Genomic DNA, 21,329 nt, shown 5'->3' with positions numbered 1-21,329 from the left:
GAAAAAATAATTTTAAAAACCAATTACTCCTGGAGGGATAAATTGATATTTTGATCATTTTGATTTATTTGTAATTCTTAATTTGCTAAAATTTTGCTGTTTAAATTGTATCTCTATCTATTATAATATTCAAAATGATAACAAAATAATGCAAACGATTCTTAAACATACCAATTTAGGGGCAAGAAACAATGTATTTTTGTGATTTTACTTTTTACTGTTTTTGTTATTTCTGTTTAGAGCTTTTATTGGCCATACATTATTGCTCGTAGATATTTAAGATAATCCCGTTTTTTATCATCTTCAAAAGCTATTACAAAACATATATACTCATTTAAGGGTGATCAATTAACCATAATGAAATGATTTGTTAACAATTCAAGACAATATTTGTCAGCCAAGCATTGCTCATTCAATTACCATATTTTCATAAAAGCTAATGTTAGGATAGATATACCTCAATATGAGGACAACCGTTAAACAACACCAAAAGCGAAAGAGATGCCGATTTAGTAATTACATCTTAAACGAAAACCAAGGGTATCTCCACTGTCCTCTTTTTGATTGCCTTTGTCCTTTTATCACTGTTGGGCGTTCCACATCTATTTAATAAATCATGAATACTCAAAAGCTAGAAATCAAAGGAACACCAACATTTATTTCAAAGTGTTTATTATAAAGCAAATAGATATATAAGATAATAATAAAAGCCTTATTTATTTAATCAGTTCAATACTATAATTCTACATGTAATGGTTTATAATCATCAATATTTCAACAAAATAAACATATATGTAAGGATGAAAAGAACACGAACAGTAAAGCACGAATATCTTCGTACCCGCATTCTTTTTAAATGTATGTCTCGTTAACTTGATCGTTTTCTTCAGCGGTAACACCGACAATGCGCGTTTGACTTTGAACTTTCTGATAAAGACAAGTTTAGTATCAGTATTAAATGCATACCAAGAACTGTTTCATCACATGACCAGAGAAATAATAATGACTATAATTAACTTTTATTTAGTCGTTCAGATTGAATGTGCATAAAAGATTCACTATCTTGTGTTATTTTACACATGGTATTCAAGATCATATAATACACATCAATATATGGTTTGAAACTTAACGCCACTTTTTTTTTTAAATACTAATTCACTCCTGGTACCTTTGATTAATATTTAATTATCATCATGGATATTTTGTTTCATAATTGATGTGTATTATAAGATCTTGGATATCATGTGTAAAATAACACAAGATAGTGTATCTTATATGCACATTCAATCTGAATGACTAAATAAAAGTTAAGTATAGTCATTATTATTTCTCTGGTCACGTGATGAAACAGTGATTGGTATGCATTTAATACTGATACTAAACGTGTTTTTATCAAAAAGTTCAAAGTCAAACGCGCATTGTCAGTGTTAACGCAGAAGAAAACGATCAAGTTATCGAGACTTTAGTTTATAAGAATATACATGTAATAAGCTCACATGTACTTTAGATTTGAGACAGAATTATAACCACCACTTTTTTTATAATTTCCAAGATATTTATGCTTAACTGTTCGTGTTCTTTTCATCCTTACACATGCGAAGTAACTCTGTACTAATTCATCAAAACAAAGCTTTGAAACATAATCACAAGACATCCGTATGTGTTTTTAATGATTAGTTGTGGGTGTTTTTCTAATAATCAATAGAATTGTGGAAACCATAAATGATTGAAGCAATAAATCAGCAATGTAAATATATATATAGATTGAGGTGTTATTACATACCTGTTTCTTCAGTGTGTATGAAAACAATAACAAGATAAGCAGAACAAATTGTAAGACAAACCGAATTAAAAAAGCGGAGGTCAATTCTGATTGTTTATAAACAAATCTTTTATGTGAATAAAATTAAATCTGTATTATATAATTTTGAAATAAAATATAATAAAGGTTGTATGATATATGTTGAGAAATTAAATGAAAAACATGGTGCCACCGAACTTTTTTCTTTCAAGAAGACAAAGAAAAATTGATTGAAAAAAAAAAAAAAATATTTAATAGTTGTATAAACAGTCTAAATAATACAAAAACATCACTGAAGTTTCTTACAATAGTTTTTGTTGTATTTTACAAAATCTACAGATTTAAATAAAGAATTTGATTGATTGCATCCTGCTTTTCTTTAATCCAACAAAGACATTTCTCGTTTCAGAATTCATATAAGCATTTGTATTAATACATAATATTTCAAAGAATGTTCTATACGTATTGTCCTGTCCCTTGATCAGTTTTGAATAGATGCGTACAAGAGAAAATCATTCTTGAATAAAAATATAAAAAAGTTAAAATAAATCTGACAATGTGTTTTCAACGAGTTTTATATTTTTGCCAATGCTACTGAATGCACGTGCGATTTTTCTCAATGTTGGTTTCAGATTATGCTTCCTACAAAACTTGAATCTCCATTCTTCTAAGATATCCTGGTTCAGTCGAACCAAATCTCTTTGATTTTGTCTGTGGCAGATCTGTTCCCAGGTATGAAAGTCCAATCCAAGTTCGATAAGGAACGGTAGGGAATGTTTCCCTACTAATGGAGCCAATCTGTCAATGTGTTCTGCTGTAGGTACCAGATCCCACATCTCATGTTGCATGTCTGCGTTGTTAAAATATAGGGAAATGTTTACAACATAATTCAAATAACAAGTAGAATATTACAAAAAAATATGCAATTTAATGGAGAAATATATATCTTGTATCGTTCTTATTTTGTGAAATACAATACTTATATGTTGTGAGGTGTTATTTGTGTTTCTTCTTTATATCCGATAACAATATAAATGGAAACTGACATGATGCAACTATTTGTAATTCCTATTGATGCAAAGGACACATATTTACATTAATTTTTATGTTATAGAATTAGTTAGCATTTTCATTTATATAATCATAAAAATACCAGCAGATATTTTATGAAGAGGTCATCAGTTAAGCAACATTCTGGAAAATAGCGTTTTTTTTATTGCTAATTGATGCAATCGAAAAACATCGTGAGGGAAAATCAATTAAAAAATATTGATGAATTTTTTATCAGTGTAAATCTGGCGTTTTTTCAAACACAGAACATTGCATTAATGTCTGACCCTACTGCACTTACTTGCTGTACGTTTCTATTTTAGAATGTATAAAGTTGGACCTTTTCAAATAAGTTTATACATCTGTTTTTTAGAACTAGGAACACTATGAAATAGAACACATGCATATCTTAACAATACCTCTTAATTTTACAGAAAAACAGTTTCCAAGTTCATATTACTACATGTTTTTGAAAATAATCTTTTCACAGATATTTGTACTTACCAAAATGAATATGTTCGCCTTTCACAAGCTTCAAAAAATGAAAAAAAAAACCATATTATTGTCACAACTATCATAATTGAAAGCATTCGTATTGATGTACAGTAGAGTGAAAATATATTTCCTATCATAGATATAGAAGGATGTGGTATGAGTGCTAATGAGACAAGTCTCCATCGAAGTCACAATTTGTAAATGAACACCATTACCTGTAAATTAAAAAAAAAAGATGTGGTATTATTGCCACTGAGACTTTTTCCCAGAAGAGACCAAAATGACAGAGAAATGAACAACTTTAGCTCAACGTACGACCTTCAACAATATGAAACACATAAACAAACGACAACCACTGAACAACAGATTCCTGATTTGGGAAACGTACATACCTACAGAATGTGGAGGGGTTAAACATACAAGGATTGTTACCGGGCATTTGGCTCACAGTGAACAGTAAGCTATAAAGAGCCACAAAAAATGAATAGTGATTAGCATACTTAATACAAATAAAAAAATATTGCAAGACAAAAATTAAATACGTAAAATAAATACAAAACAACAAATTGTCGGATGTAACAATGATAAGGTTTTTTCTTAATTTCTGTTTTGTTCTGTATGCATATGGAAGTGTAACACAGCATTTTAACATGATGTTTTTTTTTAATATCTACATAACGTCATAAAGTTGTCTTCTAGTTGAAGTCTATAAAAGAAAGGCTTAAGATACGAAAGGAATATTCAAATCATTAGTCGAAAAATAAACTGGCAATATCATGGCTAAAAAATAAAAATAAACTGACAATACCATGGCTAAAAAATAAAAATAAACTGACTATACCATGGCTAAACAAGAAGCTGACAATACCATAGCTAAAAAATAAAAATAAACTGACGATACCAGGGCTACAAAATAAAAATAAACTGACAATATCATGGCTAAAAAAGAAACTGACAATACCATGGCTAAAAAATAAAAATTAACTAACAATACCATGGCTAAAAAAAAAAACTGACAATACCATGGCTAAAAATAAACTGACAATACCAAGGCTAAAAAATAAACTGACAATACCATGTCTAACAAATAAAAATAAACTGATAATACCATGGCTTAAAATAAACTGACAATACCATGCCTAAAAAATAAAAATAAACTGACAATACTTTTTGTAAAAAAACAACAAAATACAAAATATAATGAAATGAAAAAAAATACTGAATAACACCCACGAAAAACTTTGAATGTACAATGTTGCTTTATAAGTTTCCTGTTTGAATTGTCCTCAGAGTTCAGTAATTTAGTGACTATACTCTTAATTATAACTGTTATTCTCAGTACTTTTATGTAAATATAGCTTTGTTCACCAAACATGTGTTAGATATGTTATAATTTTATCTCAAATGCTAACTGTTTTTTGGGTGGAAAAATTAACTATGACTTTGACAGAAAGGATAGATTGAAATCGTTTGTTTTATTCTCTATGTTTTTGAAGAACATAGGAGGGATTTTATTGTATTAATGAATAATCAATCTCTTTTTTTTCCTTTGTGTTATGCAGACATACATTAATAGAAATACCTATTTTGGTTACTTAACACCATCGATATGACTATATGTTCAAGTAAACATTGTTATACGACCATATATCGTAAAACTAACTATAGTGATAAGCAAAACAATGTTACTTTATTTGATAGTTCATCAAAATATATTTACCTTGCAAAGTATATGGATACTTTCTTTTCCAATACTCTCTATCGCCTCTGTGATGTCTTTAAATGTCACCATCCTGCTTTCTCGACATTGTAGCAAAATTGCAAAGCTTGATGTCAAGGGATCTTCAGTTTCCAGTATGACATTAACCTCCCTGTTCGACAATCCCAAATGCATTGCCAGTTCTTTAGCCTCGACTGGACTGTACATCAACGACAGATGTCGTAAATGTATGTCTGATGGTGTCTCTTTCAGAAATTCATCTTTGGTAACTGCATCAGAAATATTGCATATTTTTTCAAATATCAAAAAGTAAAATCATAAAAATACTGAACTCCGGGGAAAATTCAAAACGGAAAGTCCCTAATCAAAAGCTCAAACACATTAAACGAACGAATACCAACTGTCATATTCCTCAATTGGTACAGGCATTATCTTTCTGTGGATTCATTTATATTCGTTGGATACCAATTTTCGTGGATTTCGTGGGAACAAGGGAACCAACAATTTCAGATTTCAACAAATTACTAATTTGCTAAAGGAATGTATACAGACTTTACCAAAACTACGAGATTAAATATCCACGAATATGGAAGTTTGTCTCAAGCCACGAAAATTGGTACCCACGAAAATAAATCCACGGTATGTAGAAAATGGTGGATTGAACATGGTTGTATAGCTTTTTTGTTTAGCTTAACATCTTACTTGTATGCCAGTCGTATCAAATACCATTATATTGACAACGATTCGTGAACAAAACAAACAGAAATAATAGGGAAAAATGTCAAATATACAGCAGTCAACATTGTGTTATGATTTTAATCACTAAAACAAAAATATATATATAACAAATAAGTGCAAAATGTCATATAGGCCAATCATATTAGATCACATTAAAGACACAAATACACATATTTGCCATAGTACAATATCGCAAAAACGGGATGTATAAGAGCCACCTCATATATGTAACAAAGAAACATAAAACGGCATATAAACAAAGCACAACTCTAAAAGGAATACAAATAAAGCACATCAGCAAACAGTTTTTATAAACAAAAAATAGCCATTAAAATATTAGAAGAGATACGTCTTACCAAATCACGAAAACGATATATTACAAGTATATACTATTATGATGTAAACACTACTATCAAGAATAAGGAAGAACAAACAACATAAAACAAGAAAAACTTTTACGCACAGCATTATTGCAGACTAAAACTAATTCATTTTAGACACTATTCAGGTAACGGGTCATATGTTAAGGATTCGAAAATGGTATTATACAAAGCTTATCTTTACATGTCAGCCGTTTGCCTTTAGAAAAAAACCCTTATAACTTAAAAATAAACTCATCATAGATACCAGGATTGAAATTTTATATTTACGCCAGACGCGCGTTTCGTCTACATAAGACTCATCAGTGACGCTCGAATGAAAACAATTTTAAAAGGCCAAATAAAGTACGAAGTTGAAGAGCATTGAGGACCAAATATTCCTAAAAATGTTACCAAACACAGCTAAGGTAATCTATTCCTGAGGTAGAAAAGCCGTAGTTATTCAAAAGTTCAAAGTTTTGTTAACAGTTAATTTATAATTATGAACATATCGATGATAACTCAAGTCAACACAGAAGTGCTAACTACAGGGCTGGTGATACCCTCGGGGAAATAAATCTCCACCAGCAGTGGCATCGACCCAGTGGTTTCAAATAAACTCATCATAGATACCAGGATCCAAATTTTATATTTACGCCAGACGAATTTGTTTAAGGATTATCATGTTATCAAACGAAACATTACAAATCGGCGTGTTTTAATCGAACAAGAATGATGTACAGTAATAAATACAAGATTTATATCAAATAAGTTTTTTGTTTGTACAAAGTTGTAAAATGTACAAAGGTTCCTATTGTATTACAGTTAGTTGTCCTCCACAAGGTGCGACCAAAAACATAATACATAAAATTGGGATTTGGCATTATTCAAAATTTGTTATACTTTACCTGTGCACCCTGGTTTACACTTTTCGTCTTCCTGAAAATAAAAAAGAATTTATAAACTAATTGAAAGGTACTCATTTTAGTTTGTAAATCAATTTGGTATTCATTATTAGTAGATTTATAATCAAACAGATTGGGGTGAAATTTAAAACCGTTTGTAAAAGTCAGAAAACCTCTTTTTCTATTAACGTATATCATGCATATATAGGCTTTGATGGGCTTTGCTCATTGTTGAACGGTGAACGATAGATGTTAATTTCTGTGTCATTTTGGTCTCTTGTGGAGAGTTGTCACGATGGAAATCATACCGCAACGTCTTTCTTATATATGCATACAGAATTATCCATATGTTTACTTTAATGCATTCTCAGAGTATGTATTAATAGTAATTTCCATTTTTAGATGTGTATCAACTTAAAAGACCGCTGATTAAAAATGTAAAACTTAATTGCTTGCAAATCACAATTATTATTTTTTATCGTATTAGAAAAAAAAATCATTATATCTTTGGCAGTAATTATTTTTGCGGATCTTAATGGTCCATTTGATACAATTCACATTGATAAGCGAGTTTATCGATAACAAATTACAACGTCGAATCGAACTACATGTGTGTTCATTTTTTTATTGTCCCTGCCATCAACACTTAAAGAAACAATCTATAACATAAATTACAACCTTTTCTTCAATCCACGATGTAATTGTGTGTATGCTGTGTGCGATGCCATGTGAAGGACATATCCATAGTTGGTCTGGGTGAGCTTGGTCTTTGTCAGGAAGGAGGCATGAGTTTTTTGGTGAGTTACAACATATCCTGGTCATAAAGGATGCATCGATGGTTTGAGTCTGATCACTGCTTGTTCTAATATACAGCTGACTTATTTTCTCCAAGGCTGATGTAAGGCATTCATAGATGCTGGAAGCTACATCCCTCATTATCAGTGTGTTTGATGTGGCATGAACAAGACGGACAACAATCCTTTCATCTTCGCAGCCAATGTACAAATCTAAAGACGGATCAATGGTAAACACCCCAGCCCGATGGAACAGCATGTCCTTGTTGGTATCTCCGTATGTTTTCACCGCCCATACACATAGACAGTAACTAATAAATCTAAAAGATAATGCAGGAGGTATCATCAATGATGACGATTGGAAGGCTATGGAAATACTCCTGGTTGTAAAGCCAGCTGATTGAAGGTATCCAGAATCATCTTTAGCTCGTACCATACTTGCAACATAGTAGAAGTCAGCAGGTATACGGTTGCGATCTATATCGTATCTTTTTGGTTCTACCAATATATCCAGGTGAGTCATAACGTCCAGTAAATAATCTTTATCTTTGTAGAACTTCTTATATTTCTTTTTCTTCCAAATTTGTTCGATTATTGGTTTTGAGACTACTCCTTTCTTACCCATAACATCCCACAACTCTTCTCTTTCTTTGTCTCCTTGACAGAACCTTCTATCAGTAACAATAGATTTAAAGGCATCAATGAGAAGAGTGGGAGACAAAATTATACGGTCGTCCAATTTATGCTCATCAAAGTACAACAGCTTGCCAATGGAATGTTGAAATTTCAGAAATACCTTCAACTCGGTTTCTGATAACGGTCTAATGGGTTGCAATGCGTTTATTTTCTTTAGATGCTCTAGTGTAATCAGAGGAATGCCTTTTCTGATCAGCGTTGCAAATTCTAACTCTAAAGGGATAAAACACTTTGGAAGTGGCTCACCCCATGTTGGTTGCCTCTCTGATTCGCTGATAATAGCATCCTTGATCTTCGTCATTTCTGGGTCATATTTGTCGTGCGCATTTACAAATATTTTATCATCAAGCACTAAATGTTGCATTAACGATGTCTGGTAAAACATCTTGTTGATTTCTGCAAATATTTCATGTCTTCTTTGTTCAACCTCTATCTAAGAAAAAAATGCAGGGAAGGTTTACAAAATATTTATATGGGGACGGAGTCCCCAATTACGGTAGAAAAATCAAAAAAAAAAAAATCGGGAAAATTTCCCGAATTTTTCATTGTACTAATGAACTCAAAATCGTTAACTTTTTTTTATGTCATGTTTTGAAATCCCGGACCGGCGCAGAAATCTACAATATACTTCCTTTTTCCGGTCTCGTTATGAATCTTTGAGTAAAATATATATTTATCAGTCTAGTATAAAAAGGAGGGAACGCAATACCAATTTTCTTTTTTTTAAATAATTCTTTGATATGAAAAAACGTTACCTGATGAAAGCGTTTCTTTGTTTACATTGCATATGACGTCATAATTTAAATAACGTCACAACTATAATCCCTAACAACAGAACCAAAATCGGAAACGTTACGGTATTTCCGTTTTATTTTTTTAACAAATATTAAAGTTACAAAAAATAATGCATACAGACTTCGTCCCCATTTACAGGTTATGCCTGCCTCATATTAGTAAGACACACTTATTTTTTTTGAAATGACATGCTTATGGTACAAAGAGTGTAAGGTGGGCATTCTGCAATGAAAACAACGGTATCATATTATAAAAGCAAATACGACAGGTACGGAATAAGTACACAGACATGACAGATAGTATAATGGATGCATTTTTGTCGCATATAATCTATGACAATAAAAAAACCTTAATACACGATTATATCAAGGCAGAAGTCAATTTTCTGGAAAAGTCCCTAGGCAAAAGCTGATAAACTGTGACATCTGGTGAAACCTAAGATACTATGGCTGGTATCTTTTTGAAATTGACGCAACATACATATTTACCCTATATGCTTGTGACCGGTAGATTTCAAGAAGCTTGACCTATATAGACAGAACAAAAGTTTGGCGTACTACTTTCTAAGCCTAGTACCTCCGTTAGGTTACATGTAGTTTGAGACTATTTTGTATACCACATAATACAAAAAGACTACTACTAAAAGGAAATAAGACAAAACATTAAATACCATACCTTGGTAGTTTATTGTTTAATAATATAGTTTCCACACCATTTAGTTAAAAGCAATATACGATAAACATTTGCCACTTCTTTCTTATCTGAACTGATTTTATGAAACATTACATTACAACACTAGTATACAAAAAAGAAAAAAAACTATTAGTGTATTGCAAGTGTTGTTTACTGCGGCAAATCAAATCCTGTTCAAACAATTTACTGGTAGTAAAATAAGTCTGGGGTCAAGAGTTGTTATATACATGAACACTACAATATTTTATTCAATCACGTACAAAATGAACAATTACATCTAAAAAAATACTGACCATTCATGGATTGACCGCAAGCAAAGTGTGAGAAAATTACAATAAGTAAAACCAGACGTGTTTTACTTATTCAGGCTTTCAGGGTGATGTTGAGATAAACAAAGATGTTTGAAACTAATCAGCATTTACTATCGAACTTTTAATTGCGTTTACCATGTTTGCTTTGCATATCTTATATTTTAAACAACTATGATTGTTTTCAAAGACACACCTAAATGTAAACCTTAAATTATTGCATTGGTTGTATATTATAACAAACATTAGTACATATACAATCATAATCTTCTCGATTTTTTCCACAGTGATTCTTTTACATATTAATAGGTCAAAATCCATCCCCGTTTCAATTGACTAGAATAAACTGATGCATTAAAACATACTTACAGCTGCTACCCGATCTTTGTGAGTTAAAACAACCAAAATTTTAGGAAATCCCTGCACGCTTCCCTTACAGTATGTTACAATTGTGTTGATCCAGAAGAGCAGATAATCTGTAAGAGTAGAGAAACTTATAAAGGAAAAAGAAGTAATGCAATTAAACGGTCACGTTCTGAAGGAATCGAAAAGATGAAGTTTTTTGCCAATTATTGCGCTTATAAACTAAAGAGTGAGAATATTTTAGTTTCCAATGTGTCTTTGACGAAATATGGGGATTAAAAATGAATGTATATGTATACATACCTCTACCTGTTTTATGTCCACTTTTTCCGGGGAGATATTGTTCATACGGACATGGATCATCAAGTGTTCTACTTCCATCCAATACAAGTATGTAAATAGCTCTGTATGTCAGAAACGTCTGATGTGTTGAATAGAACACGTCCTGGCCACCAAAATCCCAAATAATAATAGGTGCTATCTTTTTGTTGTGTAACTGCTTTTTCCCAACTTTAGAGGTCTTCTTGAGAAAGTTTTCTTTCGTGATTGATATTTTGACTTCTTTAACTTTTTTCGAAACCCCAAACATCTGTTTTAACTTTCTGATCAATCCAGGTTTAGTTACAGTTTTTATGTACACCTCTCCATCGTTATCTGACTTTGCACGATCCGAGTCATCCATTGGAATATCTGTACATGGCAAATCTTCACCTATATATTTGTCTTTTGAGACATCGGTATAATCTTTTCTGGTTGGAATATCCTGTTCCGCTTGTATATTTCTATTGTCAAAACCACCTGACCTTTCTCCGTCCGAAACTAGTAATTCTGATTTTTTTTCTGAACTATGAGTGCTGTCTTGTATGACTGTCTCATACGTGTCATCGTTGCATTGTGCTTGTGCTTTTTGCTTACATAACTGACCTTCTAGTTGTTTGCTCATATTCTCATCCATACTGCTAATATTAACTGGTACGGTTTCAAATTGATGTTCAGACCTGTTCCAGACGGTTTTAAAACTTTCAGTGGAAGACAAACTATCACATTCTGACCCTTCTGGTGTTGGAACTGACATTGGATTTTCTTTTGATTGACTGCTTAGTTTGTCTTTGCTGGAGGACAATGATATTGCTTGTGACATGACTGGTAGATCTTGACCCGTTTTCGTTGATTGACGTTTTAGTTTATCTGTGCTGGAGGACAATGATATTGCTTGTGACATGACTGGTAGATCTTGACCCGTTTTCGTTGATTGACGTTTTAGTTTATCTGTGCTGGAGGACAATGATATTGCTTGTGACATGACTGGTAGATCTTGACCCGTTTTCGTTGATTGACGTTTTAGTTTATCTGTGCTGGAGGACAATGATATTGCTTGTGACATGACTGGTAGATCTTGACCCGTTTTCGTTGATTGACGTTTTAGTTTATCTGTGCTGGAGGACAATGATATTGCTTGTGACATGACTGGTATATCTTGACCCGTTTTCGTTGATTGACGTTTTAGTTTGTCTTTGCTGGACGACAATGATATTGCCTGTGACATGACTGGTAGATCTTTGCTTATTAGCGTTGTATCATCTAACTTGTTAGTTTTCATTGATTTGACTCCTTTTAAAAGTGATCTGCTAAATGTTATTTCTTCCAATGAGAAATCTAAAATGAGACAATATGACATGAATTATATAATAGTATAATACCAGGTTCATGTTTAATTGTTGCCTAATTGAAAACAATTAAAACAAATCAGTATGTTCGTTCTAAATTAAATTGTATGAAGCGTAAATGTTTGTTTTTCAAATGGGATGTAAAATAGTTATCCTATGACAACGATATGTGTCAGTGTAAGATCATCCTGATGGCCGGAGAGAACCATCAATCTTCTCCTGAAAAACTAACATTCCTGGTCAAGTCAGATTCGATTTGAGTCTACTTAGACACACCGGTCACTGAGTCTCCCCTCAGTTGGGTAAATACAATCACACTTTTGTTTGAGCATTTGCACATTTTCCAAGTCAGGAAGGTGATGTGCAGCGGATGTCATTTGTTGTTTCTCGTTTCTCGTTTTATTATATAGATTTGACCATTGCTTTTCTTGTTTGAATGGTTTTACACTAGCCTTCGGTTTGGGCCCTTTACACATTTGGTGGCAGCGGTGGGATTCGATTTATAAACCCAGGTTTTTTTTCCTTGACATGTTATTAAACATTAAATGACATAAAATTAGTGAAAATAGTGGATCTTAAGCTTCAAGTGCAAGATAATCACCAAATTTAAGTGGTCAAATTTCCCATATGATCTCTCCTGAAATATTATCACCATCTGCGGTGCAACCACCTGATTTTCATACTATTGAAACCGAATATTTGATGCATTTTTCAGGGATTGTTAGTAATTTACACAAGCAGCTAAGTGACCAAGCTGAAGGGAACCAAATTTTCAAAAAACAATTTGATAATAATAATCCTTTTGAGAGGACGATAAATGGCTGACCCCTGTTATGAGAGAGCGCCATATTTCTTGCACGATAAGACACCGTTGTAGATTTCGAAAAATAGCAGGCTAATGCCGTTACAAGGCAGCACTCGCACCTGCAAAGTGGAAAGGGATTAATATAAGTTGCAAAACTTGTTTCCCAATCCACTATAAATAAATATGTTTAAAAAAATTATCGTGAATAAACCAATAGAAAAACTGAGATCCTGTCTTCACAATTTAACACCATATAACGTGATAAAAAGATTTTGACACAAAATTAGAAAACCAATCTGTGGAAATCAACACTAAATTAATAAATAATTTTGTGAACCTTCATGCTGTAATGGGGAAAATCACTACAGCAATGAAAAAGCAAGCTGATTATACTGAATAAAAGCTTTTCCATTTGACAGTCAGTTTTAATGATAAACCATCCCCAAGTTTAACTATTGATACCACACATCTTGCTATTGTGCATGAAATAAATAACCCAAATAAATCAAACAACCAAAACCTACAAAACCGTGAGAACCTTATGCTCATCCTATAAAACAAAACACACGACTCAAAGAAAGAAAGTTGTTGATGAAATACAACGAATGCTTAATGGGGATATAGTACGTCATTCCCAGTCACCATGGAGCTCCCTATTGTAGTTGTTCGCAAGAGAGACCAGTCTATTCGCTTTTGTTTAGGTTTCGCTAGGTCAACGATATGTCTATCAAAGATATCAAGACGGGCTTTTCTTACCAGCCTTTTTAAATTTAATCATATGCCTTTTGGTGTGTGTAACGCTGTTGCTACCTTTTCCAGACTTATGCAATATATGTTATCTGTGTTACAATAGGACATGTGTGTAATCTACCTAGATGGCATATTTTTTTTCTCTAAATCATTTGAGGAGCCCATTACCAGGCTCCCAGAAGTTTTCAATAAAATTCAGTTGGTTGGGTTGAAATTGCTCTTAAAGTGTTTAATTTGTCAAAAAAGAGTTTCATTTTGGGACATGTTGTAAGTGCAGAGAGTATTTCATTAAATCCAATTAAATTACAGGCTGTACAGTAATGGCATATGTCAACCGATGAAGGAAGTTTTCTTGAAACCTGTTCTTTCTTAAGAAAATTCATTAAAGATTTAAAAAAAAATAGCCAGACCTTTACATATACTAACAGAACAGAATGTGATTTTAAAATGGAATGCTGAATGTAAAACAGCATTCAATATTCTGAAAAAGGCCCTCATGACTAGTCCGATTTTAAAGTATCCTTGTATTGATAAGGAATCTATTTTAGATACCGATGCCAGTGGCACAGGAATTGATTGAATGGATTACTTTATAGAAAGTGGGAAAATACCACAGCCATTGATTTACATTTACAGTATGTTTTACAAAGTGCAGATAAAAACCGTGTATTATCATTGTTACTTAATAATCAGTTAGGAGTATTTAGGATTTTAACGTACTATAGCCAGAATAAGGCCTAGGTTTTATTGGACTGCGTATACCAGTTTTGTAGAAAGGTGAGATAAGCGTTGCATTGAGTGCCAGAAAAGAACCAACCTTCCCATCATACTAGGGAACAAATGCAAACATATTTTGTTTGGTAAGGGCATATCTTGATATTTAAGGTCGATTAACCCGAACCTATAAGTGCAGTAAATATGTCAGTGTTGTGACATAATTTTTTACAAGATATGCTGAAGCATATGGGGTGCCAGATATTGAAGCCCAAACTGTGGCAGATAAACTGCTGGAAAAATTAATATGCCGTTATGGTCTCCTCCTTCAAATAGATTTTGATCAGGAATCTCAATTTACCTCTGATTTGCTTATTCAATTGTTATAAACGTGCTTTCACATGTTTTATATACAATTCAGGGAGGCCCAAAAGTTAAATTGAAACCTTTTCAAAGAAATATAAAAAAGATGGTGTTAATCGACACAAGCCCAAAATACTAGATTTCAAGTCAAGAATAAACTATACAGAGAACATTCTGACCATGCTGACCATGACTGATATTATTACATTATAAATATATTTATTATTATCAGTAATTTGAGTGATATTTAATGTGCTATAAAGGGTAAGACATTATGAGAAATGCCATGAAAAATATACGAACCTCATTATAGCACGAAAGACCTCTGTGTGTGAGACTCAGAGGGAATAATACATACCAGAAGACAGACCAACCTCCACTGAGTCAACCAGGCAGCTTACAGAATCCCTGGAGGCCCAGCATGCCGGATTTCTAAGACCTGCTGGGTATGGAACCCCGCACTCCATCACCAATGAGACAAACTTCTGAATGCAAACCACCACCAGAAGTTATCATACCTTCAGACCAACTCTTCGCTAAACATTTACAAGAACTGTCACCCGTAAATCCACCAGACAATTTTCTCCATTGTCTTTGAACCATCTGTATCTTCTATTTCTGAATTTAATCCAGAACTATCACCTTTAGCTTCCATTGCCACTAGTATTGATCATCAGCAGCCAATATCACCACCAACAGAACAAATTTTAGATGTATATGTTACCAGGACCATGTACACCAATCTTAGAAATTACCTCATCAAATACTCAATAATACAGTAACACAGAAGAGCCACTAACACTAGCCAAGAAGTACCATTACATATTTCTATGAAAACCACAAATAAATTGAATATAAAACCGGTTGAAATACCTACAAAATAATTGACACCTATTATTGATTGTTCAATACCTACAAACTTCTGAAATGTACAACCTATATTACTTGAAACAGACAACTACGAGCATCTATGCCTGGGACCAAGTGATTTGTTTTACTGGAGCTCCATCACAGTATAAAATACACAACTTGGCTTATATCTTGAAAGAAAAGGTAAACCTATACAGATCATCACAGATAGCTAGGTATAGGAGACAGCTAGACTATCTTCGAAATAAAAGAAGTATGGACTTCTGACCAGCCAACACCATCACCAACAGAAGAGTAGGGGTTTATTTTAAGGGTACATTTCGTAGGTAAGTGTTGGTAAGTAGGTCTCTTATTTTAAGTCCAACCCTTTTCAACAATAGGGGTAGTGTTATGCCTTTGGGGTAGTTAATAAGGATGATAGATTTATATGTATCATGTTTCATTCTTTTATTGTGTTGCTCAGAGAGTTTCCGCGTCTCTGAGCTGAAATGCTGTTTTTATATTATGAACGAAAGAACTATGGCGATAAACACTTTATATTTCAAGTATCGAGACCGTATTATATTGTATTATATGAATTATATTATTGTTGATGTGAAATATAGTTAGAACATCATTCGTTCTCACTGTTTGACCCGGGGTGCGGTGGGGGGGGGGGGGGGGGGGTACTTTGTCATGTTTCCAGTTTTAGCTTGACCTGTATATCGTTTGTCCAATTTGCTCACCTGTTTTATCGATTACGTTAAGGATCTATATTGTAACCACGGTGTTATTCTTGATAATCCCATATCTCCATTTTTCCATCGACATTTCTTTTACACCATCTTCTGTATTATTACCATGGGAACTTCCGGTTTTAAAGACCTGTCAGCATTACCAGAGATGGCCTAGTTTGCACAACCCGGTATTATGTATATTCCATTTTTAGTGTTGTCAACGGTCAATCGAGTTACCGTAGAAAGGACCGAATATTGAATACCAAAGACGCTAACCGGTTAACAGGACTTTTTTTTTCAATTTCAAAAGATTTGATATAAATGTGTATGGAAATCATTAACTTATTTTGTTCCATTTTAAAATGTTCGCCGTTGTAATTTAGGTATAGATTAATTTTCAGTCTATTGATTGCCTTGTTATCCAAATAAAAAAAAATAAAAAAAATAATTAGAACTAAGACAACTTATCTATCAGCTAGGGGCAAGATTTTAAGTAAACATAATTAGTAGAAAGTAAAATCACAAAAATACTGAACTCAGAGGAAAATCAATTTGGAAAGTCCATAATCACATGGCAAAATCAAAAAACAAAACGCATCAAAAACGAATGGACAAGAACTGTCATATTCCTGACTTGGTACAGGCATTTTCAAATGTAGAAAATGGTGGATTAAACCTGGTTCTATAGCGCTAACCCTCTCACTTTAATAACAGTCTCATCAAATTCCGTTACATTTACATGATGCGTTAAATAAACAGTCACAATCAATAAAATAGTCAAAATATGGGAACATCAGTCATCATCGTATAACAATTTAACAGGACACAACAACATCTACTATCTACGAACACATGGATTGATTTGAGTGATTGTTTTCAAAGCAGTAAATTCATTCTATTAAATTTTACGATTTTCGTCATTATTTAATTTTTTAACAAATATTGCGTAGACCTACAACTGAATGTGCAACCTCCATTGTGCAACGAAATGGAAATCAACGTGGATGTAATTAATGTATACTTGATGGTACGAGTAACAGGTTTGATCATTTCAATTTGAAACACTCCACATTATTTACTGAGACATCATGAACAAATAAAAGTATCATCGGTTTCAGATATTTTCCTTTTTTTTTATTCAACAAGGTCAAGAAGATGTTTTGCCAATCTAAAAATTATTACAAGCGCTATAGTAGATACGTACAGGTTGTTTGGATTATCAAAAGTCCAAATTCGCCAGAAATCCTCACATACAACCCAAATTATGTCAAAGGACAAAATTCAATTCATCATATAATAATAACATACATTTGTAGGGTACAATCGATACGGTTAACCAGTTAATCTGTTGAACGAATATTCGAGTAACCAGTTATTCGAATCTGCACGATTTAACAAAACTAGTTATTATACAACCAATCACTACGTTAATTTGCTGGACACACCTATCGCTATAGTACATAACAGAAACGATATTTTTCGGCGAACATATGGACTATATAAATGGTTGTAGCAGACGATTCCAGTAGATCACAGCTCACGGAACCTTGACTATTATTGTTGCATATACTATATTACCAAAGCAAACCACCTATGAACCATCATTTTCATACCATTACCAGGTTAATGATAACCCCGATATTTATGACCTGACCATGTGACCTATATTTTTACAATAATACTATTAATATAGTAAAGCTACAATTTTCCCATTGTTAACGTACGACAAATGAAGTCCAAAGGGGGTCTCTGAACCGTTTCTGCTCTGAGGTATTTATTTACAACACTTATATTGATTAATGACTGATAAAAATAGTCATTGTTAAACACTCAACTGTTTTTGTTACATTTTATCTCATGAAGAATAAGAAACCAGTGGTTTAGACTGCTCAGTCCAGCTACCAAGTAATTTGCAAGTTACCATAATGATTGCAGTTTCACAATTACAAGTGAAAGGCCTGCTACCAAGGTTGATTTTTATCTCGTGTTAAATAATGAAACATATATGTTAGACTCAGATCGACGTCCGGCCTCTAATCGACGTCCGTTCCTCAAATTCACTTCCGTTTCTCAAATCGACGTCCAATGTAACGGCATGTAATGACAAAACTACGCCCGATTAATTGTAGTCGTCTTTTATCGATGTCCTATATCAATAAAAAAATAAATTACTGGACTTAATTGTTTACACTTATTCATGTACATGTTTTGCAGGGTTCAAACATTTATACATACTTACCAAGGATGTTGTTCAACCCCAAATAGGTATCACGCATATTAAAGTTTATCTTGATAAAAAGTTATTCGAAACGATCTACATACTAGTGTGTCATTCCTACTCATGTTAATAAATGACATGCTTGTAAGTGTATATCAAGAGAAAGCAACCTAACGACGAAGGAAACCAAATGACATCTATAGGGCAGACAATTGTTTTTTTTTTAGTATTATAATTCAGACTCTGTAAAATATGTTTCAACAAATTGTTTACACTTGGAGTGAAACATACACGCAAGAAAGTGGCATTGTGCTATATGTTGTGCTTTTTCATAACTGTTCTATTTTACTTGAAGTGCAAACACACCTGTGTAACCCCGACATCTTCTTTATAGGCATATAGTGCTGTAATTTTCAATTGTTTATGTCTGTCAAATTCGTTTGTTCGTGTTTTTTTTTTTTAAATAAGACCAATTTAAATTGAATTGTTAACATTTTTCATGTCATACCACGTCTTCTTTTTTTTGGTGAAATTTCCTAAAAAAATTGATACCACAACCTGTTTACATATTTAGTCTAGTATGTTACAAATCTTTAAAAAAAAAACACGTTCATTTTAAATTTTGTCACACATATGTTTAAGGGTCTAAAGGCTTCAGCTGCTCTCGGTTTTGGTCAATTTTGTATTCTGAGTCCAAAACGGACGTTCATTAGAAAATCAAAAAAAATGACCGTCGATTAGAGAAGCCAAAAAAATAGAATGGTATAAAATTGGCCGTCGATTTGGAAGGATGTTTCATTCTGACGTCAGATTTTGACGTCGATTAGAATGGTATAAAATTGGCCGTCGATTTGGAAGGATGTTTTATTCTGACGTCAGATTTTTACGTAGATTTGAGGAACGGACGTCGATTAGAGACCGGACGTCGATCTGAGTCTAACATATATATATACACAAAAAATATTAAGCTTCGTAATGCTAAACCAGAGGCGTTAGAATATGCTGAGGGTCTTGAGTTTGATTGCCAGCATCGACAATGGATTTTTTGATAGTCAGTCTTTTCTGTATCAATTTTTCTTAGTTTTACTGTAGATTTGACTTTCCCTTTAAAACTGTTACAGAACAAAGGAAAGCATGCATTAACATAGAAACTGAAGCTAGGGTGATCTAATTGGGTGATCCAGCTCAGATTACCCCTGCTAGAACAGAGGAGCTGGGATGCTATTTTAATTATAATAAGTCAGAAGAACTACAATTGACACTTTAATTCCTGACTTTCTTCAGATTAAGTTTGTTCCATGCCAATTGTCAACCATCATTATGTCTTATACAGAAGAAACATCGTGTTAATAGAATGAAATGCATGTAAAATGTATCTTAATAGATATATTTAAAATTCATCATATTTGAATCGTTATAAGTGCAACAACATTTCCTTTGTGTTTAACGAGTTAACTAGACAACAAGTAGTAAATTCACACTTGATGATTGATACTCAATTATTCGCGTGCACTAGACACATGAAAAAACAACACGTTATAAATGCCATGCGCCTAACACACTTTTCTGGATCTACTCTCATTAGAAAAGCCCATGCGTGGCCGATTATTTCTAAACCAAGGGTGCATAAGAGCCGACTTAGTCGAAGAGCTATATGAACAAAAGCACACACAAAATAGCCAAATCAACATAAGTTGCAGGAGTTCAAACCTTAGTTTCTTTATAATTTGAAAAATTATAAACGGACAATTTCAGACAAGTTTGTTATTAATCATTCAAGTACCAAAATACTGACTAATGAACTGATGCTACCTTTGGGTACTAGTATTACATCAGCGAAGGTATCGACAAAGTGTTGTAAAAAATGAAAACAACCATACAGAATGTAATACATCGGACTCGCGATTCTTGATTTATCTTCATCAGAAACGTTGAAAGCTGAATAATAAAAGACAAGGAGAACCGAACAAGTTGAAGAAGTATGTAAACGTAATTTGTTGTGGATTCAGAAAATCATGCATCTTCCAGAATATTTAATTACATAGTTTCGTCAAAGTATTCATACAATCAAATAGTAAATTTGTACTGCATTGTACATGTATGTTTCTGATTCAGTTGTAACAACGAAATCCACAAAACAAACGAAAATTGGTATCCCACGAATAATAATGAATAATTAAAACGTATAAAAAAAACTTTTTGACGAAATAAAATGTGTTTCACATGGTTTAATAAAAAACAATTTGTTGGCCACTTTAGATAAGATACTATAAGACTAAAAAAACATTAATAAGCAGTTACGTAAAACTTCCGAAATTGAAATATTTTGACTTTTTATTGCAGTAAAGATGCAGTATTACAACATATTCTAACCAATAAAACAGTAGTTTGGTGATACACACTGATGTTTGTTAGCCTACAACCACTACGATTGTCACATTGTAAGCTGTATTTTAACCATAACTGGCTATTCATAGCTTGCGCTCTATAAGGAGACTACCACTGAATA

General features: G+C 32.8%; 1 protein-coding gene across 1 annotated transcript; it reads right to left on the bottom strand.

The window, feature by feature from the left end:
* Positions 1-1,061: 1,061 nt before the first annotated feature.
* On the bottom strand, positions 1,062-12,268 carry LOC134700124 (uncharacterized). Its single transcript, XM_063561493.1, has 7 exons — positions 11,021-12,268; positions 10,724-10,830; positions 7,747-8,991; positions 7,072-7,102; positions 5,067-5,335; positions 3,356-3,383; positions 1,062-2,651 (listed from the first exon to the last, which is right to left on the bottom strand). Exons 1-7 carry the CDS (start codon positions 12,261-12,263, stop codon positions 2,341-2,343), a joined length of 3,234 nt encoding a protein of 1,077 aa, XP_063417563.1. The 5' UTR covers positions 12,264-12,268; the 3' UTR covers positions 1,062-2,340.
* Positions 12,269-21,329: the final 9,061 nt, after the last annotated feature.

The sequence above is a fragment of the Mytilus trossulus genome, unplaced genomic scaffold (genome assembly GCF_036588685.1).
Source record: "Mytilus trossulus isolate FHL-02 unplaced genomic scaffold, PNRI_Mtr1.1.1.hap1 h1tg000122l__unscaffolded, whole genome shotgun sequence".
NCBI classification, from domain to species: domain Eukaryota; kingdom Metazoa; phylum Mollusca; class Bivalvia; order Mytilida; family Mytilidae; genus Mytilus; species Mytilus trossulus.
The sequence above is the reverse complement of the archived record's forward strand: the minus strand, read 5'-3'. Positions and strand labels throughout refer to the sequence as shown.

Coding starts and splice junctions, on each gene's coding strand:
- LOC134700124 (XM_063561493.1), bottom strand. CDS start 12,263: ATGTCACAGGCAATATCATTGTCGTCCAGCAAAGACAAACTAAAACGT. Junction 8,992..10,723: donor ACAAAGATCGGGTAGCAGCT/GTAAGTATGTTT, acceptor TTTTTTTCTTAG/ATAGAGGTTGAACAAAGAAG. Junction 7,103..7,746: donor CATCGTGGATTGAAGAAAAG/GTTGTAATTTAT, acceptor TTTTATTTTCAG/GAAGACGAAAAGTGTAAACC.